Source organism: Saccopteryx bilineata, chromosome 8 (assembly GCF_036850765.1).
Source record: "Saccopteryx bilineata isolate mSacBil1 chromosome 8, mSacBil1_pri_phased_curated, whole genome shotgun sequence".
Taxonomy (NCBI): Eukaryota; Metazoa; Chordata; class Mammalia; order Chiroptera; family Emballonuridae; genus Saccopteryx; species Saccopteryx bilineata.
The window spans coordinates 38,342,652-38,369,648 of NC_089497.1; the positions used below are offsets into that span (position 1 = coordinate 38,342,652).

General features: G+C 43.6%; 1 protein-coding gene across 1 annotated transcript; it reads right to left on the bottom strand.

The window, feature by feature from the left end:
• Positions 1–11,924: 11,924 nt before the first annotated feature.
• On the bottom strand, positions 11,925–25,241 carry DPPA4 (developmental pluripotency associated 4). Its single transcript, XM_066241306.1, has 7 exons — positions 25,171–25,241; positions 22,367–22,508; positions 18,752–18,912; positions 18,614–18,664; positions 17,901–18,165; positions 15,737–15,932; positions 11,925–12,678 (listed from the first exon to the last, which is right to left on the bottom strand). The coding sequence occupies exons 1-7, from the start codon at positions 25,192–25,194 to the stop codon at positions 12,648–12,650; spliced, it is 870 nt and encodes a 289-aa protein (XP_066097403.1). The 5' UTR covers positions 25,195–25,241; the 3' UTR covers positions 11,925–12,647.
• Between the last annotated feature and the right edge of the window lie 1,756 nt (positions 25,242–26,997).

The following is a 26,997-nucleotide window of genomic DNA, read 5'->3' on the forward strand; positions in this document are numbered from 1 at the left end:
GAATTGACCTTTCTACTATGATAGCTCTTACCCCATAGGCCAAGGACTCCAAGTGGAGGTTACGTCAACTGTCAAGAATAACAATTTTGCCTGACCAGGCAGTGGAGCAGTGGATAGATCATCGAACTGGGATGCGGAAGACCCAGGTTCGAGACCCCAAGGTGGCCAGCTTGAGCGCGGGCTCATCTGGTTTGAGAAAAGCTCACCAGCTTAAGCCCAAGGTCGCTGGCTTGGGCAAGGGGTCATATGGTCTGCTGTAGCCACCCCCCCCCCCCCCGTCAAGGCACACATGAGAAATCAATCAATGAACAACTAAAGGAGCCGCAACGAAGAATTGATGTTTCTCATTTCTCTCCCTTCCTGTCTGTACCTATCTGTCCCTCTCTCTGACTCTCTCTGTCTCTGCCACAAAAAAAAAAAAAGAAAAAAGAATAACAATTTCAATTATACAGTCAAAGACTGGGGAAATGATCGCTAGGGTGTATTCAGAAAACAAAGGTATCTACTTGAGCTAGATGTTAGCCAGGACTCCAGTTACTACCTGCATGCTTTATGCTTCTAATTCAACAAAAGCAGGGTGGGGAGATAGGTCATGATTATAATTTGAATATCAATGTTAATTCAGACCTTGTGTCCCAATAGTCTTCAAAATATCTTATTGCCCCTCCATAGAGTCACATGATTAAATTACTGTAGGTGGGCTCCCTCTGGAACACACCCATGGCTTTCTTCCCCATTTCTTTCTCAGGTATGTTTTTTTCTCCCTTAAGTTCTTTTTTTTTTTTTTTTTCAGAGACAGAGGGAGAGAGTCAGAGGGATAGATAGGGACAGACAGACAGGAACGGAGAGAGATGAGAAGCATCAATCATTAGTTTTCTGTTGCAACACCTTAGTTGTTCATTGATGGCTTTCTCATATGTGCCTTGACCATGGGGCTACAGCAGACTGGTAACCTCTTGCTCAAGCCAGCAACCTTTGGTCCAAACTGGTGAGCTTTGCTCAAACCAGATGAGCTCGTGGTCAAGTTGGCAACCTCGGGGTCTCGAACTTGGGTCCTCCACATCCCAGTCCGACACTCTATCCACTGTGCCACCCCTGGTCAGGCTCCCTTAAATTCTTTAAAAAATAAACATACAAAATAAAACGTTTAGAGAGGAGAAAGAGAAAAGAGAGAAGGGAGGAGGAGCAGGAAGCATTAGCTTCCATATGTGCCTTGACTGGGCTAGCCCACACTTTCAAACTGGCAATCTCAGCATTCCAGATCGAGGTTTTATCCACTGCATCACCAGAGTGCAGTCCTCTCCTTATGTTCTAAGAGTCTCCATGAGACTTGCAACCAGGGGAGCAACAAGTAGCAGCAGTTTGTTCTGGGCTTACTCCCTTAACCTGTCTCCAGGGTCCCAATTTCTCCGACTTACCAGTGAGCCAAAGTGGTCCCACCTAGCTCGCTCCTGTTGCTTCTTCTATCCTAAGCCCTTCCTTGGTTCACTGTCCCCAGCTTTAATAAACATACGCTCTCTCAAAAAAAAGAAATGACTATAGATCATTTTGGGGAAGGACTGGGAGAATCATTATAAAAATTACTTGTCATGTGGTACATAAGCCTTCCTCCCAGGAAACCAGTCAGCTCATCGCTTAGTAGGTTCTGCATGTGAAAATCAGCTCAGGTCTGGAAACAGAATCAGAGATAGTAACTTTTTTAAAAAAAAAATCTTTTATTTATTTATTCATTTTAGAGAGGAGAGGGAGAGACAGAGGGAGAGAGAGAGAGGAGAGACAGAGAGAGAGGAGGGGGGAGGAGCTGGAAGCATCAACTCCCATATGTGCCTTGACCAGGCAAGCCCAGGGTTTCGAACCGGCGACCTCAGCATTTCCAGGTCGACGCTTTATCCACTGCGCCACCACAGGTCAGGCCAATAGTGACTTTTAGCTAGGGTGATTGCCCTCAGCCTCTTTCTCTTCTAGTTTTGACTTTGGATTGTAAACAATAAGAAACATTTGTTTCCACAATACATACATATGTAAAATCAAAACTTTAACCTTGTACAATATTATGTCAATTATATCTCAATACAACTGGGAAAATATTGAAATAAAAGTATTTACATTCAAGTTAAAAATATGTAAATATCTATACATATACACGTGCATCTTTGTTGCCTGCCCATTTCCTGTGCTGCTGGGGATGTCATGCTTCAGAGCCCTGTAAGGCTGCTCTCCAACTTTCCTGTTAATCGCAACCTCCCGTTTCTACTGGTTGAGCTCCACCATTTACTTCAGGACCATCATCCCCAGATTGACATTAACAACTCCAGCTCTGTGACTGTTCACTTACCACCAGCCCTGTCTGCAGAGGACTGGTGACTTTCTCAGCAGTTGTGCCTCCTCTCTAGCACGTTTCTAACGGCCTTGGTGAATGCTGGGTCCTCTGGGCCCATCTAAGGAACAACCCCTGGTGGGTGTCCTACCTCACATCCCTGAAGCCTCGGTTGGCTCAGCCTCTTGATTCCCTCCTCTACCCTCTTCCAGGGGAACTTGACAATTCCTACTTTGCCCAGTGCTGGTGGCCACTTTCTCTGGACCTCTAAGAATCAGCCAATCAGCCTGACCAGGCGGTGGCACTGTGGATAATAGCGTTGGACTAGGATGTGGAGGACTAAGGTTCGAGACCCCAACGTTGCCAGCTTGAGTGCGGGCTCATCTGGTTTGAGCAAAAAGCTCACCAGCTTGGACCCAAGGTTGCTGGCTCAAGCAAGGGGTTACTCGGTCTGCTGTAGCCCCATGGTCAAGGCACATATGAGAAAGCAATTAATGAACAACTAAAGTGCCACAACGAAAAACTGATGGTTGATGCTTCTCATCTCTCCCCATTCCTGTCTGTCTGTCCCTGTCTATCCCTCTCTCTGACTCTCTCTCTATCTCTGTAAAAAATAAAGAAAGAAAGAAAGAAAGAAAGAAAGAAAAAAAGAAAGAAAGAAAGAAAGAAAAAAGAAAGAAAAAAAAAAAAGAAAGAAAGAATCAGCCAAGCAATAAAGTTGTCCCATCTCGAGGGATCCTTGCTAGAATATTAAATCCCATGCAAAGAGAAAGTGCTCCCCAATTCAGTGAATTCTTGCTTATCTAGTGTTGTTTTAGCTCTTTTGATCAATTCCTCTCAAAATCTAATTTGAAAATTACTCCCCTACCTCCTGCTAATACATGCTGATTAATGTCTGCAGAGCCTCTGGTGTATATATACTCTCTTCTCCCTACCCAGGTTCACCACTTCCCCAGCTGTATTATGCTGGAATTTAACTCTGTTATTAGCATAATAATGGAGAGTCTTGAGGGGCGGGAGCCTGTACAACATCTTCCAGCACAAAAGTAGTGCTAGTTCTTATTAGGAAACCACAGACTACCTCTGCAAGTTCTGAGAATTCATAGAGATCTACAGAGCTGACACTCTGACGGGGCATCCATTTCAATGTCTTCACCCAATATTTCAGGGTCCAAGATTTTCCCAACCAGGTTGCATACTTCAGCACAACAGACCTGCTTTTGCTAAATATATAAGTCTATGTAGCTCTGCAACTTTAGCTATTAGAGCTTCTGTTTGCTGTTCAGCTGTGTCCATTCTTCTAGAACAGGGGTCCCCAAACTTTTTACACAGGGGGCCAGTTCACTGTCCCTCAGACCATTGAAGGGCCGGACTATAAAAATAACTATGAACAAATCCCTATGCACACTGCACATATCTTATTTTAAAGTAAAAAACCAAAATGGGAACAAATACAATATTTAAAATAAAGAACAAGTAAATTTAAATAAACAAACTGATCAATATTTCAATGGGAACTATGCTCCTCTCACTGACCACCAATGAAAGAGATGCCCCTTCCAGAAGTGTGGCGGGGGCTGGATAAACGGCCTCAGGGGGGCCGCATGCAGCCCGCAGGCCATAGTTTGGGGACTCCAGTTCTAGAAACACAAAATAAGGACCTGGTAAACTTTTAGAGGGTCTCTGACTCTCACATCTCACAACTAGTCTTTTTTCTTCTTTTCCAAGTGAGAGGAGAGAAGATAGATACAGACTCCTGCATGTACCCCGACTGGGATCCACCTGGCAACTCCAATCTGGGGCCAATGCTCTCATCAGAGCTATTTTTAGTACCTGAGATAGAGGTTTCACAGAGTCATCCTCAGTGCCTAGAGCAATGTACTCAAACCAATTGAGCCATGGCTGAGGAAGGGGAAGAGAAAGAAAGATGAGGGAGAGGATGAGGGGTGGAGAAGCAGATGGTTGCTTCTCCTCTGTGTCCTGACTGGGAATTGATCCTGGGACATCCACAAGCTGGGCTGAGGCTCTACCACTGAGCCAACTGACCAGGGCAATAATTAGTCTTTTAATGCTTGTTAATGGCCCTAGTTTTTCATTGTTTTGTTGATGGTTATTAATAGAACATATATACCAATAACCAACCAACTCCACTACTTTGTAGACCCTATATTTCCCAAATTCTTAATTGTTGCATTTACAAGGGAATTCCCTGACACCGGGACATTTTTTCAGGTCAGCTCCAGTGAAGTCTTCAATAATTGCACCACCATTGTGTATCAGGGACCACGCATCCTTCACATAGCACTCAGAATGTTGTCCTTTTATGTTTACCAACAGGTCAGTGAGCCAGCTCCAGAATTTCATGTTATCAGGTTTTCTCTAACTGCTCCTGTCACCATATGTATTTGTTTATGTGCACCAAAAAGCAGATGTCAAGATGGAATTAAGTGTGCAAGAGAGTTATTGTAGAAACCACTGTGAAGGAAAATGAGAAGGCAGCCACGAGGCTGGGAGAACTGTTATAACATGATATAAGTCCGAGCCCTGCGAAGGAGAGGCAAGGTGGTGTGGGTAGGAAGAGTCTTCACCTGCAATGTGATTCTAAGGAAGTTTAAACATGGTCGATGCAGTGTCCTTAAGTGATAGCAGTAAGAATCGCCCTACCTTAGAGTGTCTTCTACACACAGTGGCTGGGGTAGCAGATGGGAGTTATAGCATAGGCGTGAACATAGTGAAGAAATTCAAGTTGGTGCCATTGACCAGTTTCTGGCACTCCTTTTTTTGAGCATATCAACATTTTATACTTCCCTCTGAAACTATAATTACATTCAATGATGGGAAAAGAACAGGGCCAAATCACTTGACTTAGAAATCAACTTAGGAACAACATTATGTCTAACAGTAGAGTATGAACTTCAGCAAAGAGATCACTTACAAAAAACCATTTTCCAACCTACAGACTGTTAAATGGTAAGTGGCTTGTTCATCACTTTTCTTTTTGAGGCTAATTCAAATTGAGCTTTTTCCTCTTTCGGACCAGCACTATTACCAGATTTACTAGAGTTGCTTTGGGTCCAGGGTTTAGAAGTGGCAGTATTGTCATGTTTTTTATTTTTATCTTTTTTTAGTGAGAGAGAGAGAGGGACAGGAACAGACAGGAAAGGAGAGGAGAGAGATGAGAAACATCAATTCTTTTTTTTAAAAAAAATTTTTTTTTTTTTTAGATTTTATTTATTCATTATAGAGAGGAGAGAGAGAGAGAGAGAGAGAGAAGGGGGAGGAGCAGGAAGCATCAACTCCCATATGTGCCTTGACCAGGCAAGCCCAGGGTTTCGAACCAGCAACCTCAGTGTTTCCAGGTTGACGCTTTATCCACTGCGCCACCACAGGTCAGGCGAAACATCAATTCTTTATTGCAACACCTTAGCTGTTCACTGGTTGCTTTCTCATGTGCCTTGATGGGGGGGGCGGGTACAGCAGGGAAAGTGACCCCCTGCTCAAGCCAGCAACCTTGGGCTTAAGCCGATGACCCTGAATTCAAGCTGGTGACCTCAGGGTTTCGAACCTGGGTCCTCTGCATCCCAATCCGATGCTCTATCCACTGCACCACTGCCTGGTCAGGCTGGTTGTCATTCATAATCCTTTTTGTTGTTTGTATTAATTAATTTATTTAAATTTTTATTGAATATTTTGGGGTGACATTAATAAAATTATATAGGTTTTAGGTGTACAATTCTATATCATCTGTATATCGTATTGTGTATTTACCTTTTTCTTGACTATAGTCTGAGTTTTTTATCATAAATCTTTTAGCCATGTTAAGAGTTGTGGCTACTTCCCTCTTCTTCTCTCTTTTAGGCTTGTGCCAAGGCATTGCTGAACTAGCCAATAACAAACCTCTTCTTGAATATGAAAAATTTTGGACCACTTCTGCTGAGGTGAGCATATTCTGCAAACAATTTTTATGATTGGCATCCAAAAGTGACTACTATCATTAAAAAAAAATTACTTATCTTGCCTAACTGATGGTGATGCAATGGATAGAGCATCAGCCTGAGAAGCTGAGATCTCAGGTTCAAAACCTAAGGTCACTGGCTTGAGTGCATGCTCATCTGGCTTGAGTGAAGGCTTGCCAGCTTGAGCAGGGGTCGCCAGCTTGAATGGGGAATCATTGAGACAGTCCCATGGTCGTTGGCTTGAGCTGAAAAGTTGCTGGCTAGAGCCCAAGGTCACTGGCTTGAACAAGGAGTCAACGTCTTGTATGAGAAGCAATCAATGAACAGCTAAAAAGTGATGCAACTAAAAGTTGATGATTCTCATGTCTCTCTGTTCCTGTCTATCTCGCTAAATAAAAAATATATAAATAAATGTAACTTATCTCAATAAAGGTGGAAGCAGAACAGAGTACAAAGGCAGAACAGAGTGGTTTAAGAAAAATGTCCTACCCTTGCTCACTATCCTTCTGCCTTCTCTTACCTTGTATTATACCAAAATTAGACAAAATGATTCAATAAATGAATATACCATTGCAGCATTCCCAACAAATGACTATTTTAAATGCCTGTTCCCACAGTCTCTCAAATTAGTTTTTTCTGTAGAAAGTAAGGGTGAAATAAAAGTTAATGAAAGGACTCACATTCTCACCTTTGTACTGAGCAGCGAATTCCTAATCTATAAACTTGCTGTCAATACTCAAATTCTGCTGTTAGCCCTGGCCACACAGTGTCTCCAGACACTCCAATGGGAGGCAACGTGGTGGGCCAGGGAAATATTCTGTTTGGGGAAATTTAACATTGGACAATAAAAGCTAAGAAAAAAGTTAATAAAAGTTAGCATTTGCATAGACCTTGAATTTGTGAAATGTATTAAGATATATTCTCTCATTAATTTTTACAGCCCTGGGCCCTGGCCGGTTGGCTCAGCGGTAGAGCGTCGGCCTAGCGTGCGGAGGACCCGGGTTCGATTCCCGGCCAGGGCACATAGGAGAAGCGCCCATTTGCTTCTCCACCCCTCCGCCGTGCCTTCCTCTCTGTCTCTCTCTTCCCCTCCCGCAGCCAAGGCTCCATTGGAGCAAAGATGGCCCGGGCGCTGGGGATGGCTCTGTGGCCTCTGCCCCAGGCGCTAGAGTGGCTCTGGTCGCAACATGGCGACACCCAGGAGGGTCGCAACATGGCGACGCCCAGGATGGGCAGAGCATCGCCCCCTGGTGGGCAGAGCGTCGCCCCTGGTGGGCGTGCCGGGTGGATCCCGGTCGGGCGCATGCGGGAGTCTGTCTGACTGTCTCTCCCTGTTTCCAGCTTCAGAAAAATGCAAAAAAAAAAAAAAAAATTTTTACAGCCCTGCCTGACCTGTGGTGGCGCAGTGGGATAAAGCGTCGACCTGGAACACTGAGGTCCCTGGTTCGAAACCTTGGGCTTGCCTGGTCAAGGCACATATGGGAGTTGATGCTTCCTGCTCCTCCCCCTTCTCTCTCTCTCTCTGTCTCTCTCTCTCACTCCTCTCTTTCTAAAAAATCAATAAATAAAATATTTAAAAAAAATTTTTAAAAAATAATTTTTACAGCCCTGTGAAATAAATGTTATGATTATTGCCACACAGGCAACACATACTCCAAATCAATCAACAACTAAAATAGCATGACTGGTCCTGAAACCTAGTCTTGGACTTCATGCACCTTTAATCTTTGCAGATCGTTAACATCTCACCCAATATACATGCTTGCCATGTTTTGTAGCCCCCACTTACAGGTCAGGTCACTGTATCAGATTGTAGCTGTCTTCTATTAACCATGTAGTAATACATTAGAGAGACAGAGAGGACAAAGACTGATTTTTAAAATATTAATTCCTAAGTAACTTGCAGTCCATTTCCTTTTGTAATTCTCGTTATTTTCATTTATGATTCATATAGAAAGCTAGAGCAGTGTGAAAGATAAGTGATGCTGATAGGGCTTGAGAAATAGCTTGTGATTTTAATTTTATTTATTTATTTATTTTTATTTATTGATTTTTAGAGGGGGGGGGAGAGAGAGAGAGAGAAAGGGGAGGAGCAGGAAGCATCAATTCCCATATGTGCCTTGACCAGGCAAGCCCAAGGTTTCGAACCGGCAACCTCAGTGTTCCAGGTCGATGCTTTATCCCACTGCGCCACCACAGGTCAGGCTTGTGATTTTAAATAGGAGGTCACCTTTTTGAAAAGTAAACTGGGTATTTTATTTTAAAATAGAAGTTTTTATTTAAAAATTGTCAAACAACCCTGGCTGGATAGCTCAGTTGGCTAGTGTCGTTCGGAAACACAGAAGTTGCCAGTTTGATCCACAGTCAGTGTACATACTGGAAGAGATCTGTATTCTTATCTCTCTCTCTCTTCTCCCCTTTCCCCTCTCTCTCTAAAAAAGTTTTAATTAAAAATTTTCTTTACAAAATAAAAATTTTCAGCCTGACCAGGCGGTGGCACAGTGGATAGAGTGTTGGACCGGGATGCGGAAGACCCAGGTTCAAGACCCCAAGGTCGCCAGCTTGAGCGCAACCTCATCTGGTTTGAGTGAGGCTCACCAGCTTGGATCTAGGTCGCTGGCTCGAGCAAGGGGTTACTCACTTTGCTGAAGGCCCGCGGTCAAGGCACATATGAGAAAGCAATCAATGAACAACTAAGGTGTTGCAACAAAAAACTGATGATTGATGCTTCTCATCTCTCTCCGTTCCCGTCTGTCGGTCCCTGTCTATCCCTCTCTCTGACTCTTTCTCTGTGAAAAAGAATTAAAAAAAAAATCTTAAGCATAAAAGTTGGTACAACACCCATATACTCTATATCTCATTAACAGATTATCGATGACTAATGCAATATTCTTTCCATATATATTTTTATTTTTTAAAGCAATTTATTTATTTATTTATTTTTATTTTTTATTTATTCATTTTAGAAAGGAGAGAGAGGGGGAGAGAGAGAGAGAGAGGGAGGGAGGAGAGAGACAGAAAGAGAAGGGGGGGAGGAGCAGGAAGAATCAACTCCCATATGTGCCTTGACCAGGCAAGCCCAGGGTTTTGAACTGGCGACCTCAGCATTTCCAGGTCGACGCTTTACCCACTGCGCCGCCACAGGTCAGGCCATTTCCATATATTTTATATGTATTCATTTATAATACTCAATAATCATAAACCAATGTTGAAGATTATATACACATGTATATAATCTTTTATAATCATAATATAGCTATTACAACAAAAACATTTAACATTGTATTATCATCTAATATTCATTTTATATGAAAATTTACTCAATAATTATACTGTATCATTCAAATGCAGGCAATTAAAAAAGTAATATATAACCTATATACAGTAAAATATACACATCTTAGGTACATAGCTCTGCAGATTTTTACCATATGGATATATCTAAGTAATTACCACAAAAAACAAGTAATTCATTTAATTATGATAAAATAAGTATAATCAGAACTTTTTGCTTTCTTTAGATTTCTGTTAGATTTTTTTGACAAGAATATTATCAGTCATATACTATACCCCTTCCACATTTGTGCTTGTACCATTTCTGGCGATAAGTGTGAATACTTGGCTAAGGTGGACATAATCAATTTTTGTCTATATGCCCCATCTATATGTCAAATGTTGACCTGTGGTGGCGCAGTGGATAAAGCGTCAACCTGGAAATGCTGAGGTCGCCGGTTCGAAACCCTGGGCTTGCCTGGTCAAGGCACATATGGGAGTTGATGCTTCCAGCTCCTCCCCCCTTCTCTCTCTCTGTCTCTCTCTCCTCTCTAAAAATAAATAAAATTAAAAAAAATATATATGTCAAATGCATAAATTTACATGATGCACTTCCAGGTAAATTAATCCAATTTAATGAATTAGTATTTCAAAATAACCCATTTCTCTTCTCCTTCCCATCTCTGCTCCTTAGGGAAATTTGAAGATGTGGCCACTTCCAGTTTCCTTCCTGTCAAGCGAGTTCAGACTTTCTTTGGGCAGATTCATTTGCCTCAGTCAGCAAAGTCTTGGCAGGACCCATGACTACAGAGCTGTTACTTCAGCACTAACTGTTAGAGTTTCTACGTCCCTTTGGAGCCAAGGAGGGCTGGCCCCAGATTTCTCATATTACCAGTGGTGTGATTCAATTTAACTGGTTGGTTCTCTGACTGTTTTAAGTATAAAAAAGATATATCGATAAGGTCGTTTATTATTTCATGCATTTGATACTTAAATAAGAGTAAAAGAGGTATACACAAAACAAAACTAGATTGTTATATTTTAAAATATTAATGAAAAAATATTCATACCTGACAAAAAATAAAACTATTTATTACCTAAGATATTTCCATATTGTTTCTGTATTGTCATCCTCACTTGAAATTTTTTTTTCACCTATGGATGGAATGAACATTACTATGGGCGCTTAGAATATGCTGTTGTGCAGATGAAAGTTCAAAAATGGTAAGGAACTTCAACGGGCGGTGGCGCAGTGAATAGAGTACTGGACTGGGAGATGGAGGACCCAGGTTCGAGACCCCAGCTTGAATGAGGGTTCATCAGGTTTGAGCAAAGCTCACCAGATTGAGCCCAAAGTCGCTGGCTTGAGCAAAGAGTCACTCACTCTGCTGTAGCCTCCTCCCATCAAGGCACACATGAGGAAGCAATCAATGAACTAAGGAGCCGCAACAAAGAACTGATGCTTCTCATCTCTCTCCCTTCCTGTTTGTCCCTATCTGTCCACAAAAAAACAAACAAAAAAACCCGATAAGGAATGTAAATTTGTGATTTCCACATTGGGCAGCTGCCTAGGTGACCACTTTAGAGAGAACTCTGATTAAAAGTGCCACTTTAACAACTAGTTCGCCAAACTCAACAAAAAAATAGGTATCAGTTCTGCAGAACCAGTGCGAACCGGCTGAATCCCACCACTGCAATTACATTCCTATTGCACCTCACATCCTGTGCAGTCACAAACACTCATGTGCTTATGGGAACAGACATATCTTTACAACTGTTAACTTTAATTTCCAGATGAGAAAAATGGCTCCTCTGTAGTGGGATTCAATGGAGGAACAGAGCATGCAGCTCCAAATTGTCTGTTTCTTAAAATTGTATTCTGAGAACATGGGATAGAGACAGTGACTAAGGTATTTAAAACTTAATAGTAATTTGGGGGGAGGTTTGTGGATTTTAGAGAGAGGTGGGGAAATGTGACTTCAGAGATTTTATTTTGCCAGGAGCAGTAAAGAAAAGTAAATAAACAATCTTTGTAGTAGAATAGGACTTATTTTATACAGAGAGAATTTTAAGTTTACTTTAATGTGTTAGGAACAGAGAGCTATTTATAAGCAGAATTGGAAAGTGAAGTAAAATTCCCAAATTAATAAAAAGAGGGAGGAAATAAAATAGCAACTTGAGTAATCCCATAATAAAAGGGAAGTTAAAGAAAACAAAATTAAAATAGTATACATACAACAATAATGAATAAAATATTTATTACACTAAAAAATAATCACTAATAATCTTTTGGCTTAATCTTACTGAGTTAAGAACAATGATTTGCATGCCTCTTAAAAACAGTAGATGAACTATTTTACATATGCATTTTAAATATATTATGTACTTATGACTCAGAAGTAAACTTGAAGTCTTTTTTACCTTGAAAATTTTTTAAACAACAAAAATTCACAAAAGTTAATTAATACTAGAAATAATACTGGCAAAATGACCTTTGTTTTTATCCCAGAGACACATCATAGATATCTCAGGTTACAAAAACTTTAGAAAGTATTTTGTATACTAGAAATGTTTGTTGGGAGGGAGTAGAGAAGAGAGAACAGGTTTTCCTTTGGCTTAAGATAGTCTTCAGATTGTAAGTTATTAAACTTAGAAGTAGAAGGCGGCAGCTTCCTGAAGGAGCCGGAACTCTCTGGCAGGGCAGGGACCCAGCTCGGAGCGCTGTGGTCTCCTCACTCCCTTCGGTGCTCACTTCAGGTTCCTACACAAAAGCGCTGTTGAGGTCACAGCTCTTTCAGAAGGGTAACCGTTTGACGGTAATTTTCTCATCGTATTGACTGCGATGAATGTAATCTGTGAGATACTTTTCCATTTGAAAACATAAACGTCTGTATCCAACCAGACAAAGCAGCAGGCATTGTTGGGGAGTCGGGGGGGGGGTAGCGTGTGCTTCCCACCAGCCTGCAGCCCCCTAAGCAGGAAGCATGGAGGGTGTGAAGCAGCCTGGAGTCCAGCTGTCAGAGGCACCGCGGACTTGACTGTAGTCACCTTTCGGCCGTTAATTACAATCATAGCTGTAACTGTTTCTTGGCATTATAATCTCACTGGAGGCTTTTCATTAATACCTTATTCCTATAAAGGAAATGAAATGATTGTCATCTTTTAAAACCAAACAAGAGCCTGACCTGTGGTGGCACAGTGGATAAAGCGTTGACCTGGAACACTGAGGTCGCTGCTTCGAAACCCTGGGCTTGCCTGGTCAAGGCATATACAAGAAGTAACTACTAGGAGTTGATGCTTGCTACTTCTCTGCTCCCCCCCCCCCAAAAAAACACAAGAAAACCAGAAACAAACAAACAAACAAACAAACAGAAAAAGGGCCTTGGTTGGTTGGTTGGCTCAGCAGTATAGAGCACTGACCCCCCGTGTGGAAATTCTGGGTTTGATTCCCTGTCAGGGCACAGAGGAGAGGCAAACATTCATTCCTCCTCCCCTCCCTCTCTCTCCCTCCTGAAGCTATAGCTCAACTGATTGGAGCACAGAAGCTCCTGAGGATGGTGCTCTTGAGCCTCACTGCAGGCACTAAAACTAGCTTGATTGCGAACAGGGCCCCAGACCAGCAGAGCATCGACCCAGAGTGGGTCGTCCAGTGGATCCCTGTTTGGGCACATGCAGAAGTCCGTCTCTCTGTCTCCCCTCCAAGAAACCCACTGCTGGAATGCCAATAAAATTGCCTTTAAACTTTAGGATAGTGGAGTAAAAAGCATGTGACTGAGTTCTCTAGGAACGGCATTTCCAGCCTGCTGTGGGCATCTCTGCAGGCAAGAGATGCTCTAGAATGATTCCTTTAACATTTGCCCAGCGGCATTAGTATGTCATTAAAGAGTTATGCGAAGTGACCTTATTTGTAACTTACTTGGCATAGAACTGTGGCAGGAAGCAGGACAAAAAAGGGAAAACACAAGTCTGCTCACTGTGCCAGGGCCCAGCCACTTCAGACTGCTCTCCTCTAACAGCTATGCTAATGTGTGCTGTTCAATAACCCTGAACCAAGGGGGTGGGGGGTGGCAGCACCACGGGACAGCGAAGAAGCTGGAGACGGAGCCCAGGATGGTTCCTCAAAACTGAGGGGTGGGGACAGGATCCCTAGGAGCTGAGACTGGGCTGCACTATGTCCCTCTATTTAGGGGATTCTTTTTTTTTTTTTTTTTTGTATTTTTCTGAAGCTGGAAACGGGGAGACAGTCAGACAGACTCCCGATATGCGCCTGACCGGGATCCACCTGGCACGCCCACCAGGGGCGTCGCTCTGCCCCTCCGGGGCGTCGCTCTGCCACGACCAGAGCCACTCCAGCGCCTGGGGCAGAGGCCAAGAAGCCATCCCCAGCATCTGGGCCATCTTTGCTCCAATGGAGCCTTGGCTGCGGGAGGGGAAGAGAGAGACAGAGAGGAAGGAGGGGGGGTGGAGAAGCAAATGGGCACCTCTCCTATGTGCCCTGGCTGGGAATTGAACCCGGGTCCCCCGCACGCCAGGCAGACGCTCTACCGCTGAGCCAACCAGCCAGGGCCTATTTAGGGGATTCTTTTCTTCCCATCTTGCTTCTTTGTAGTGAACATTTTCTTTAAGCATCCTATTGCTCTAATTCTCCACTGCCTTCCAGAAAATACTTCCGACTATAGTCTCCTCTTCTCTCTTCCCCGTCTTCAACCAAGACCAAATTTTCTGTATCCGTCACTGCTTGGAATCTCTTATATCATCTGAGGAAGTAAGTATATTTGTACCTTCTTCACGCTTCACTTCAAATTAAGAAAATTTCCCCAGGCAAGCTCTCCCTATTAGCTTCAAGTTATGGCTTTTCTCCTCATTTCTTTTCAGCCTCCTTTAACATGTCCCCATGGAATAGTGCTGTTCCTTGAAGCTGTCCTCAGTCCCACTGCAACTATTACCTTTACCAATATTTTAAAAGCCACCAAATAGCTATAGAGAAGCCAGATTTAGGGAGGGGGGCATCTATAAAAGGTACCAGGCCTGCGAAACATATGAAAAACTGAATTGCCCAACAAGAGTTTTCTATGACGCTCACACCCTTCCCTCCTTGGCAACATTAGCCTCAGTCTGTTTACTTTCTTAAAACCCTTCAGTGGGCCTTGGCCGGTTGGCTCAGCAGTAGAGCGTCGGCCTGGCGTGCAGGGGACCCAGGTTCGATTCCCGGCCAGGGCACATAGGAGAAGCGTCCATTTGCTTCTCCACCCCCTCTCTCCCTCTGTCTCTCTTCCCCTCCCGCAGCCAAGGCTCCATTGGAGCAAAGATGGCCCGGGTGCTGGGATGGCTCCTTGGCCTCTGCCCCAGGCGCTAGAGTGGCTCTGGCGGCAGAGCGACGCCCCGGAGGGGCAGAACATCGCCCCTGGTGGGCGTGCCGGGTTGGTCCCGGTCGGGCGCATGCGGGAGTCTGTCTGACTATCTCTCCCCGTTTCCAGCTTCAGAAAAATACAAAACAAACAAACAAAAAAAACCCCCTTCAGTGGCCCATCTCCCAGGGGCCGAGCTGCCTGCCTTGACTCCTTGTTTGTCCCCCGACTGCTAGAAATCCTTTGCAAAATGTTGCAGATGTACATTTTTCTTCTTACTCACCTAATTTCTCCATCTTTAGATAGGCATGATTGTGCCCATTTTGTGAGAAAACGGAGGTTTATTTCCCACCATATTCTGTCACACTGAACTACTCTGCCATGTCTGTGTTGTCCTCGCTTCTTTCACAGCCTTGTATCCGGTCCCTACACTGAGAAATAACGTTACCCCTTTCCATCTAAGTCAGTGCTTCCCTTCCTTGGTCACCACATGGTTTATAAATAGCTGTTTATAAACCAGTCATCCAGATCAGGTTGTAGTCTACTTAAAAGAAGTTTTTTTTTTTTCTTTGCCAGTCATTATTTCTGTGCAGTGCATATACTTGGAATATAGTAATTATAAATGTTTTTCTAAAATTGTGAGTGTCATGGTAGTCATAAATGTTTTGTTTTGTTTTTTCCCTAGGAATATACTACTAATGGGTAATAATTTTCTTGAAACTTTATAGTGATAACTTATGCTTGAAAGACAGGGCTAATTAAGATAAACACACATTTCCCCGCTCCCTCAACTAAAATGCTGGTGCCCACTTTTAGGTCATAGAAAAGCACTAGGTAATTACCTATGAATACATTTGGGGCACAGCATGTTGTCCTCCAGGTGCGGGGGTGGAAAGTTGCAGGCAGGGAGCAGGAAGAGTGCGCACACTCGCCCTGGTTTGTCAGGAACCCAGGCTTGCCCGGCATAAAACTGTAGCCGCGCCCAGCCCTCTGTGTCTGCAGGGAGACTCTGCCCATGGACCACACACCAGTTGACACCTGGGGAAGGAAAGAGAGGCAGGTATGAACAGAGCAAGACTAAACTGTCATGTTCAAAACTGCATCATGGTCTTCGGTTCTTTCTCAAGATATGCTAGCTCTCCAGATATCAACCCTGGAATTCTACCCTGACTGGCTCTATCCTGCTCCCTTTAGAAAGTAATGCAGGACAGTTCTTATTACAACTGTTTTTATTTTATTTTATTTATTTATTTTTTTACAGAGGCAGAGATAGACAGAGACAGACAGACAGGAACGGAGAGAGATGAGAAGCATCAATGATCAAGTTTCTCGTTGCAACTTCTTAGTTGTTCATTGATTGCTTTCTCACATGTGCCTTGACTGTGGGCCTTTAGCAGACTGAGTAACCCCCTGCTGGAGCCAGCGACCTTGGGTCTAAGCTGGTGAGCTCTTTGCTCAAGCCAGATGAGCCCGCGCTCAAACTGGCGACCTTGGGGTCTCGAACCTGGGTCTTCCCGCATCCCAGTCCGACGCTCTATCCACTGCGCCACCACCTGGTCAGGCTATTTTATTTTATTTTATTTTATAGAGACAGAGAGAGAATCAGAGAGAGGGATAGATAGGGACAGACAGACAGGAACGAAGAGAGATGAGAAGCATCAATCATCGGTTTTTCATTGCAACACCTTAGTTGTTTTCTCATATGTGCCTTGACCGTGGGGCTACAGCAGACCGAGTAACCCCTTGCTCAAGCCAGCAACCTTGGGTCCAAGCTGGTGAACTTTTTTGCTCAAGCCAGATGAGCCCGCGCTCAAGCTGGCGACCTCGGGGTCTCGAATCTGGGTCCTCCGCATCCCAGTCCGATGCTCTATCCACTGCACCACCACCTGGTCAGGCATCTTATTACAACTTTAAAAAGAAATAAAACCTATCATTGGAAATGGGATAGCTTGCAGATGGGTAGATAGTGGTGTTTGGGAGGCAAAACTTGACCTCTACCCATCTTAGACTTTTCAGCAGGGACTCTTGAACAAAGAGACAAATTAATAAAGGAGAACACAACAAAAACTAACTCAAAATGGTAGCTTAGAATTCATCTTAATATATAGCATCTACAGAGAACAATACATTTGTAGAGAAATGACAGGACAAAGGAAAGCAGTTTTAGGCCCCCCAAGGCATTCAATGTGGGGAGGTAAATATATATGGAAGGAGACCAACGGGGTGAGGTTTGCTCGCAGGCTCCTCTGATGCCATCTCTCAGTCGATAACTGTCTCAAGCAAAAGGAGAATTTATATCCTGCCTTTAGGCAGAAAAGGGAGAGTTGTTTAGTTTGTTTAATTGCCTTCACCTTAGAAAAACTTTATGGCAAAGAGGTATATGTGCAGATGACTTATTCTGGTTTCCTTCAATAGAAAGAGTCATCTAGAATGGCCTTCCTGAAATACTATTAGTTCAGGGGTGTCAAGTCTTTAACAAGAAGGCTATTGAGCTCACCACTTTAGGATCTTCCTTAATTAGATCTTCAGTAATCCTTACAACATTATAAAATAGGCGTTATAGGTATAATTAACCTATTTTACCGGTGAGGAATCTGGGAACTAGTTTAAACAATCTGTTAATGTCACTCACTTAATAAACGTTAGAAGGTCCAAGGCTTCAGCTCAGCCAGTTGATTTCAGAGCTTGCCCTTACTTTTAATTGTGTGAAGAGGAGAGAAATGAATTCGAACCGATCGCTTTCCCTTTGTGATAACATCAGTAATTCAGGGCACTGCTTCTCCAAGAGTGAAGGTCCCCCGACCAGTATCATCAGCAGTGCCTGGGAGATTGTTAGAAATGCATGTGCTCGGGTCCTGTTGCAGACCTGAATCAGAAACTGTGTGAATGTGGCAGCAGAATCACCCGCCCTTCAGGTGATTTCGGTACAGTCAAGTTGAGTCGAGATAAATATCAATTACACTTCTTTCCCCAGCTGAACCAGAACCAGCTCGATATTGGGCTTACCAGAGGCCTCTTGTGGTGACTTCACCGTCTCCACCTGCGCACTCCTGGATGCAATTCTGCTCCAGGAGGCAAACACAGCATCTGGGGTGGACGTTGTCACGACAACACTGTCCATTCCCTCGAGGAGAGCAGTCGCCCCCTGCTCAGAGGAAGCCGTCACGCCAGGAAGATCGAAACCTTCCAGAGTTATGTTCCCCTTTTCTAACTCCAGTTTTCTTCGTGGTTCCGACAACATCCTGGCATCCTTTGATGTGACAGGAATAGCCTACAAATAGGGGTGAAGAGATTTAAGTGCTATCAGAAGTGCGGCCTCATTTTTATTTTATTTTTTTTTAATTTTTTATTATTCATTTTAGAAAGGAGTGAGAGAGGGGGGGAGAGAGAGAGAGAGAGAGAGAGAGAGAGAGAGAGAGAAGTGGGGGAGGAGCAGGAAGCATCAACTCCCATATGTGCCCAGAGTTTCGAACCGGCGACCTCAGCATTTCCAGGTCAACGCTTTATCCACTGCGCCACCACAGGTCAGGCCTAGGCCTCATTTTTATTCCTCTTTGCAAGTTGGTGAAAGTGACGCTGGGCTGTGTTGTGCATTCTTCGAAGGAGTGGAGGGAGAAGGAGGAGCTTAGGATAATTCCTCTACTCACTTTTTCATACTAAAATAGGTAATTAGCATAACAAAACCTTCCACTCTACCAAATTGCCTACAGATTACTCACCTTTTGATTAGGGTAAGCATTTTCACACAGCCTCTTATATGCTTCCCATTTCTAAGACAAGAAAAAAAATGAGTTAACAATGAAACAAGGTCTCTCCTCTTCCTTCCAGCGGCTCTGTCTAACACTCTGGGCCCTCACCAAGCCCTTGGAGCCCAGCTTTAATTGCTGACACCAAGCCCTCACGATGTCTCGGTGAAGCAGGTTAACTGGTGGCAATACAGAAGGCAGTGGAGGAATTGTTATCTTCTTCCGAATTCTCACTCTTTTATTGTCTTGTGTCTCTTCTTGTGCAGAGGAAGCTGAAGGAGAACGAGATAAAATTAGCAATGATTAATTTTTGTGTAACCTGCCTGACCAGGTGGTGGCGCAGTGGATGATGGAGCGTTGGACTGGGATGCAGAGGACCTAGATTCGAGACCCCGAGGTTGCCAGCTTGAGCGCGGGCTCATCTGGTTTGAGCAAAAGTCCACCAGCTTGAACCCAGGGTCGCTGGCTCCAGCGAGGGGTTACTCGGTCTGCTATAGTCCTGCGGTCAAGGCACATATGAGAAAGCAATCAATGAACAACTAAGGTGTTGCAACACACAATGAAAAACTAATGATTGATGCTTCTCATCTCTCTCCGTTCCTGTCTGTCTGTCCCTGTCTATCCCTCTGTGACTCACTCTGTCTCTGTAAAAAATAAATAAATAAAGTTAATTTTTGTGTAACCTTTTAAAATGTCAAAAATACATCATCGTATAGTCCTCATTGTACAGCTAATTTGGGAAGTTGAAAACTTCAGAAAGACCTAAGACCACAAAACTTCAACTCTAGGACTTAATAATCTCTGAGTTCCACAGTTTAACCTCCTAAAACTCCCCACTACTCTCACATGATTGTGAGCTCCTTAACCCATGACTCCAAAGAGTTTGCCTAGAGATTGTACTTCCAATCCAGGGAAATACTACAACTTTTAGACCTGAGATCATAAATGCCAAGTGATGCCTCGTTCTCTCACAAAAGAGATAAACCTGTCAGCCAGGTTACAATCACAACCACGATTGCCCATAAACCTGCCAGCCCACCCCATCAGGGCAGCACTGTTCTCACTGCACACAGGCCTCCTGCGGCACCTTACACACGCCATTCAGGAAAGGACGGAACACAGCTCCAGAACAAACACAATTACATTGACACTAATAATTGCTAGCATTTACCGAGTCCACATTACTAGCCTGGTACAGTTTAGGCATTTTTCCTAATCATTTTGTGTAAATTACAACCGACTCTCACTTTCTAAAATAGGAAGTGTGTGTGTGTGTGTGTGTGTGTGTATATATATATATATATATGGAACTATACCCTCACCTGTGGTGGCGCACTGCATAGCATTGACCTGGAATGCTGAGGTCAGTGGTTTGAAACCCCAGGCTTGCCCAGTCAAGGTACATATGAGAAGCATCAATTGATGCTTCCTGCTCCTCTCCCTCCACCCATTTCTCTCCCTTCTCTCTCTAAAATGAACAAATAAAATCTTTAAAAATGGCCTTGGCCCCGCGTGCAGACATCCTGGGTTCAATCCCCAGTCAAGGGCACACATGAAAAGTGACCATCTGCTTTTCTTCTCCCTCCTCTCCCTCTTCTCTCTTCCCCTATCACATGGCTGGTTTGAGCGTCGGCCCCAGGCGGGGGTTACTGGGTGGGTAGATGGTCATGAGAGAGTTTGTCTCTTTATCTCTCCTCACCTCACTTAAAAAAAAAAAAAAAAAAAGAAGCCTAACAGCACAGTAGATAAAGCATTAACCTGGAATGCTGAGGTTGCCGGTTCGAAACCTTGGGCTTGCTGGGTCAAGGCACTAATGGGAGTTGATGCTTCCCGCCCGCCCCCTTTTCTCTCTCTCTCTCCTCTAAAATGAATAAATCTTTAAAAAAAAATCTTAAAAAGATAAAAATAAAAAATAAAATAGGAAGTGTAGTTTAAAGAATGTGATTTCAAACTTACATTGGTCTGTCCCCAAATCATTGCACATAGAGGTAATTAACTGCAAGCAGAGTGTTAAAACAAAAATCTTGGCATGCTGAGAGTCTTTTTTAAAAAATGGTTTTGCCCTGGCAGGTTGGCTCAGTGGTAGAGCGTCGGCCTGGCGTGCAGAAGTCCCGGGTTCGATTCCTGGCCAAGGCACACAGGAGAAGCACCCATCTGCTTCTCCACCCCTCCCCCTCTCCTTCCTCTCTGTCTCTCCCTTCCCCTCCCGCAGCGAGGCTCCATTGGAGCAAAGATGGCCCGGGCACTGGGGATGGCTCCTTGGCCTCTGCCCCAGGTGCTAGAGTGGCTCTGGTCGCAACAGAGCGACGCCTCGGAGGGGCAGAGCATCGCTTCCTGGTGAGCAGAGCGTTGCCCTCTGGTGGGCGTGCCGGGTGCATCCCGGTCAGGCACATGCGGGAGTCTGTCTGACTTGTCTCTCCGTTTCCAGCTTCAGAAAAAGAAAAAAAAGAAAAAAAAATGGTTTTAATGAATCAAAAAATGCTAGCTAATCCTGACCAGGCAGCAGCACAGTGGATAGAGCATCAACCTGGGACCCTGGGGACCCAGGTTTGAAACCCTAAGGTTGCCAGCTTGAGCGTGGGATCATATGGCATGACCCCAAGGTCACTGGCTTGAACAAGGGGTCCCTGGTTCAGCTGGAGCCCTCTGGTCAAGGCACATATGAGAAGCAATCAATGAACAACTAAGGTGTTGCAATTATGAGTTGATGCTTCTCATCTCTCTCCCTTCCCATCTGTCTGTCTCCCACTTATAAAAAAAAAGAAAAGAAAAAAAGTTAGATGAAAAGAAGACAGGTCTTAGGGCATAAAATCCAAATCACTAGCAGCTTGGCAAGGTGGAAAAAATATGTATGCCCAGTGATTTGGGAGTTTATAAGTGTTTTTATACATTCAGTAGAAGGGAAAGGGAAGAAAGATGTCAGACGCCTGAAAGAATGTACATTAGCTATCAGCAAAGGGGTAGAAAGTGAAATGGGGCGAGGACTGGGATAAGCGCAGAGTCACAAAGCCCACATGTAAAGATAAGGCAGGGCTTCCTGGAGTTCGATGGTATCTGGTTAAAATAATCTATAGAAACAACCCCCAGGAATTTAATCCAAGCTCCAACATAGGAAGAATGTGAGCAGCCCTTTCTTAGCTGCTAATGGTTCTTTCTCTCACTCTCTGGCCACTTCAGAACTTCCTCCTTCTCAGAGTGAAAGCAAAAGGAAAGTTAGAACAAAATATATTGTGGGAATTTGGAGACGGGATGTAATACATTTTAACAGAGGGAACTGAAAGGCGGCTTCAGGAAGGTGAATGTAAGCTAAGTTTCAAAGGAAGTGTAGGACTTGCAGACTAGAGAACAAAAATTCCTTTTCTACCCCAGAAAAATTCCTCATGCTTCTTTTTTTTTTACAGAGTCAGAGAGAGGGATAGACAGGGACAGACAGACAGGAACGGAGAGATGAGAAGCATCAATCATTAGTTTCTCATTGTGCATTGCGGCACCTTAGTTGTTCATTGATTGCTTTCTCATATGTGCCTTGACCGTGGGGCTACAGCAGACCTAGTGACCCTTTGCTCAAACCAGATGAGCCCACGCTTAAGCTGGCAACCTCAGGGTCTCGAACCTGGGTCCTCGACATCCCAGTCCGACACTCTATCCTCTGTGCCACCGCTTGGTCAGGCCCTCATGCTTCTTAAATCCAAGGAAATGAGATTTGAGGGCTTGTACACCTCTTACCTTTGTCATCTCCCATAGGTCTTTTCCGTTTGATCTCCTTCCCTGATGTTTTTCCTGTACTTGCCTTCCCAGCGGCCTGATGTTTTCCGTCAGCTTCTACTGGTTGGGATTTGCAAGCCTTTGCCTTCTTTGTGGAGTTCCACTGGGGATAGAGGGGCCGGTCAGATATTCCTCTAGTGTGCAATCCACCACATCACGTTAGGTAGCCCCCACTCAAGATACCAAGACAGCCAGTCACTGGACTCTGGTGGCAATGTATATTGGGTACCATCTTAAAGCCCAGGTTTATTAATAAGATAGCAAATCAATGATAGAGAAATGGGAGAAGGCCAATTTGAGTGTATGAGAAAAAGATAGAAAATATGGATACAAATAAAATAGAGGAAACTGTGCTCTGCTTTGAAGGACGCTCTTCTATCCACCCACATTATGCTTAACTCTCACCTCACCTGCAAGATTTTTTTCCCATTTTCTTTTCTTCTTCTTTTTTTTTTTTTTTTTTTTACAGAGACAGAGAGAGAGTCAGAGAGAGGGATAGATAGGGACAGACAGACAGGAACGGAGAGAGATGAGAAGCATCAATCATCAGTTTTTCTTTTTTTTTAATTTTATTTTATTTATTTATTTTTAGAGAGGAGAGAGAGGGAGAGAGACAGAGAGGGAGAGAGAGGAGAGAGAGACAGAGAGAGAGAAGGGGGGGAGGAGCTGGAAGCATCAACTCCCATATGTGCCTTGACCAGGCAAGCCCAGGGTTTCGAACCAGCAACCTCAGCATTTCCAGGTTGACGCTTTATCCACTGCGCCACCACAGGTCAGGCTAATCATCAGTTTTTCATTACGACACCTTGGTTGTTCATTGACTGCTTTCTCATATGTGCCTTGACCGCGGGCCTTCAGCAGACCAAGTGACCCCTTGCTCAAGCCAGTGACCTTGGGTTCAAGCTGGTGGGCTGTGCTCAAAACAGATGAGCCCGCGCTCAAGCTGGTGACCTCTGAGTCTCGAACCTGGGTCCTCTGCATCCCAGTCCGGCACTCTATCCACTGCGCCACCACCTGGTCAGGCTCCCATTTTCTTATTCTTGCCCTCTCCCAAATATTTCTCAGAGAGATGTTATACATCCACTCAATGTTTTATTGCTCTTAACAGGGAAAAATGAAAACAATCCAGTGTTCTTAATGCAGGCTAGCAGCCAGTACCTTCCGTTCCAGCTCCTCCAGTTCCTCCTGCTCTTCCTCCTCCTCCTCCCTCTGTTCCTCCTGCCCCTCTTCCTCCCCATTGCCCCATGTTTCAGTCACTGCATTCCTTGCCTTCCCAACCCAGTTACTTTGACCTGAAGGGATATTCCTCGACTCCACCTCCACCCACTTCTATTTCCATTTAAAAATCTTACTCTTTTAGACTCTCACTTCCAGTGTCAGTTCATCGGGCAAGCCCTTTTCAAGTCTCTACAGACTGCATCAACTCGACCTCATGCTTTCTCATCCCTGCCCCCACTTGGTTGCTGTTTTACATTTGCTTGTGATTTGACCAAGGCCTGTTCCTCCATTTGATTGTACAGGATAATTGAACATTTGCATTGCATTTTTACAACTCTGTAGCAGTTTAACATTCGTATTGAAATTTTACATTTGCAAAGCTGCTTTCACAAAATACTTTTGAGCCTCTCAGAAGTCTTAAAGTTGAGAGGGCAAAATGGAACCGGTTCCAGGAAAGAGACTGCGAGTGGTCAGGTTTCTTTGTTGGAGTAGTTCAATTCTTCTGTACTGGAATAAACCAAACTTTTGCCACCCTGAAACTGCCTTTTTGGAATATTGATTTTAAGCTGTTTATTAAGAAACAAGGCATCAGAAAGAACTTTTAACCCACCCTCCTTTCCTTCCCAAGAGATTCAGATGAAAAAAACCTGCTGCTTCAGGTAGAAGATTTTATGATGTTCACCTTAGCCTAATTTGAATTAAGTATAAGTAAGAGGGCTTCAGGCAGGGATCTGGTGGCTAGACACCCTCGTGTCCCAGTCTGAGTCATCACCTAGCAAGCATTTTCCTGCCATAAAAGTTCAGCGCTTTCTCAACTTCCTGATAATTGCCCACTCTCACTTCTGAAATCAAGACCCCATCTCTCTCCCTTATCTATTTGGTCCAAAATGTCAATGTTGCCTCCCGGCCATTGGAAATTTTCATGCTCATACGAATTCGTCATGCACACATATTAAAGCTTTATTTTCTCCTCTTAATCTCTGTCAATTTGATTATTAGCCTAGCCAGAACTCGGGAGGTGGGAGGAAAAGTATTCATCTTTTTTTAACCCCCACAGCACTAAGCCTCTACATCTTTAGTTTCCGTCGGCAGTGCTCATCAGGATGTGTGGCTTCTAATCATTCCTTGGCTCTAACAATCCTGGGGGAAAAAGGCGAGCTCAGAGCCCGCACCTTTAGTTTAGGACCTGTGTTAGTGGACACCAAGTGAAAGGATCTCATTTCTCCTCCCCCCCCCAGCTTAGTCAACTGCCTCTACCTAAAGTCATTTCCTTACCTCCCACTTTCTCCTGTTACCATTTCCTCTTAGCTCTGATACTTGATTCTTCTGACAGAATAAAGCATCTCTTCGAAACCAAAACGAACAACCTATTCTTATTGTTTCCTCACTCTAACATACCAGGCTGTAATCATATCTAGGACTTCACTTCTTTCAAGAAAGAATCTAGAGAAGAAAACTCTAAGGCACACTTTTGCTTTCGAAAGTAGGAACACTATGCTTTTGAAAATGCACAAAGACAGAAACAAAAAACTATGAAGAGTATTTACCTTTTTGCCTTTTGCATTTTCCATATCCAGAAAAGAGGTGGAGGTTGATAAGGAGATCTTCTTACTTCTGAAATGACCTCCGGCCCCAAGACTGCTTTTGAAAAAGTCTCCTCCCACTTCCTGCCAACCAAAAGCATCTTTTTCTCCTCCTCCTTTTTATCCCCTCCCCCACAATTTGTGAATGCTAAATGTGTGTACATTTTTATCCTGCGGGGACTATTATATGACTGAATTAATACCATGCCTGGCCTTTTTGTGTGTGTGAGCTTTTTAACATAATTACATAAGGTGTGGCTCAGGAGACCTTGGGAAGTTGAAAACTTCAGAAAAATTCCAAGGGAAAGCAAATGTTGCTGGAGACTTCTGAACCATGTGAGTGGAGGTATTTAATGCTGAAACTCAGGGAAACAGTAGCATTCCAGGGCTGGCCAGACCAGTGGCTTGAAGAAAGCTAAACTGATACCACATAGCATTTTATTTTTTAAGTATGTCACTCAACCAATTAAAACTCCAGCTTTCCATCTGTACTGCTATTAACTGGCACCTTCCCATCTGTCAACGACCAATAATAGTAAGATTTTTAAAAATTAAATTAAAATTTTAAAATATTTATTTTATTGATTTTAATAGAATTAAAAAAATTTAATTTATTTTAGAGATAAGATAGAGAGATAGAAAGGCAGGGGGGAGGAGTGGGAAGCACCAAATAATAGTTGTTTCTTGTACAGTATATGTTTTTTTGTTGTTTGTTTGGTTTTTACAGAGACAGAGAAAGAGTCAGAGAGAGAGATAGACAGGAACAGACAGACAGGAATGGAGAGAGATGAGAAGCATCAATCATCAGTTTTTTGTTGCAACACCTTAGTTGTTCATTGATTGCTTTCTCATATGTGCCTTGACCGTGGGGCTACAGCAGACCGAGTAACCCCTTGCTCAAGCCAGCAACCTTGGATCCAAACTGGTGAGCTTTGCTCAAACCGGATGAGCCTGCTCTCAAGCTGGCGACCTTGGAGTCTCGACCCTGAGTCCTCCGCATGCCAGTTCGACACTCTATCCACTGTGCCACCGCCTGATCAGGCCAGTATATGTCTTGACTGGGCAAGCCCAGAGTTTCGAACCAGCAACTTCAGCATTCCAGGTCAGCACTTTATCCACTGTGCCATTACAGGTCAGGCTATTTTATTGATTGTATAGAGAGAAAGGGAGAGAAGGAGAGAGAGGCAGTAACATTGATTTGTTCCTGTATGTGTCCTGACCGGGGATTGAGCTAGCAACCAGCATGATGCTCTAACCAACTGAGCTATTTGGCCCGAGCTAATAAGAGTTTTTAAAGTTCATTGAGTATTTGTTATTTACCAAATTCCAGGTCTAAAAATTCACAGCCATTATTTTATTGTTTTCCAATTTATAGATGACAACATATGTGGAACACTGTATTGGTATCTTATCCTGTATTGGTATCTTGTACTATATTGGTATCTTGCACTATATTGGTAACAATAAATGAGAACCAGAAGTCAAGTCTAGTTCAGACTGATTTGATCCTACTGCTCCACCCCTTTTAAATAGTTTGAAAACTGCCTTCTTTTCAGACCACTCCTCACTGCCGAACTGTCAGGGATTAGAGATAAGTGAAGAAATCTCCTCTGTTAAGAACCAGTGACTGTTGGGATTCAAACTTTCCTTTGTCAGATTACAGTCTGCTTTGTTCCTTTATTTTGTTTTGCTTTCTTACCTCTCATTGCTTGCCTTAAAATGATGAAGAAAAGATGATTCTTACACTGGTAGAAGCGATAGTCTACTCACAGTATAAATAAACGTTGGACA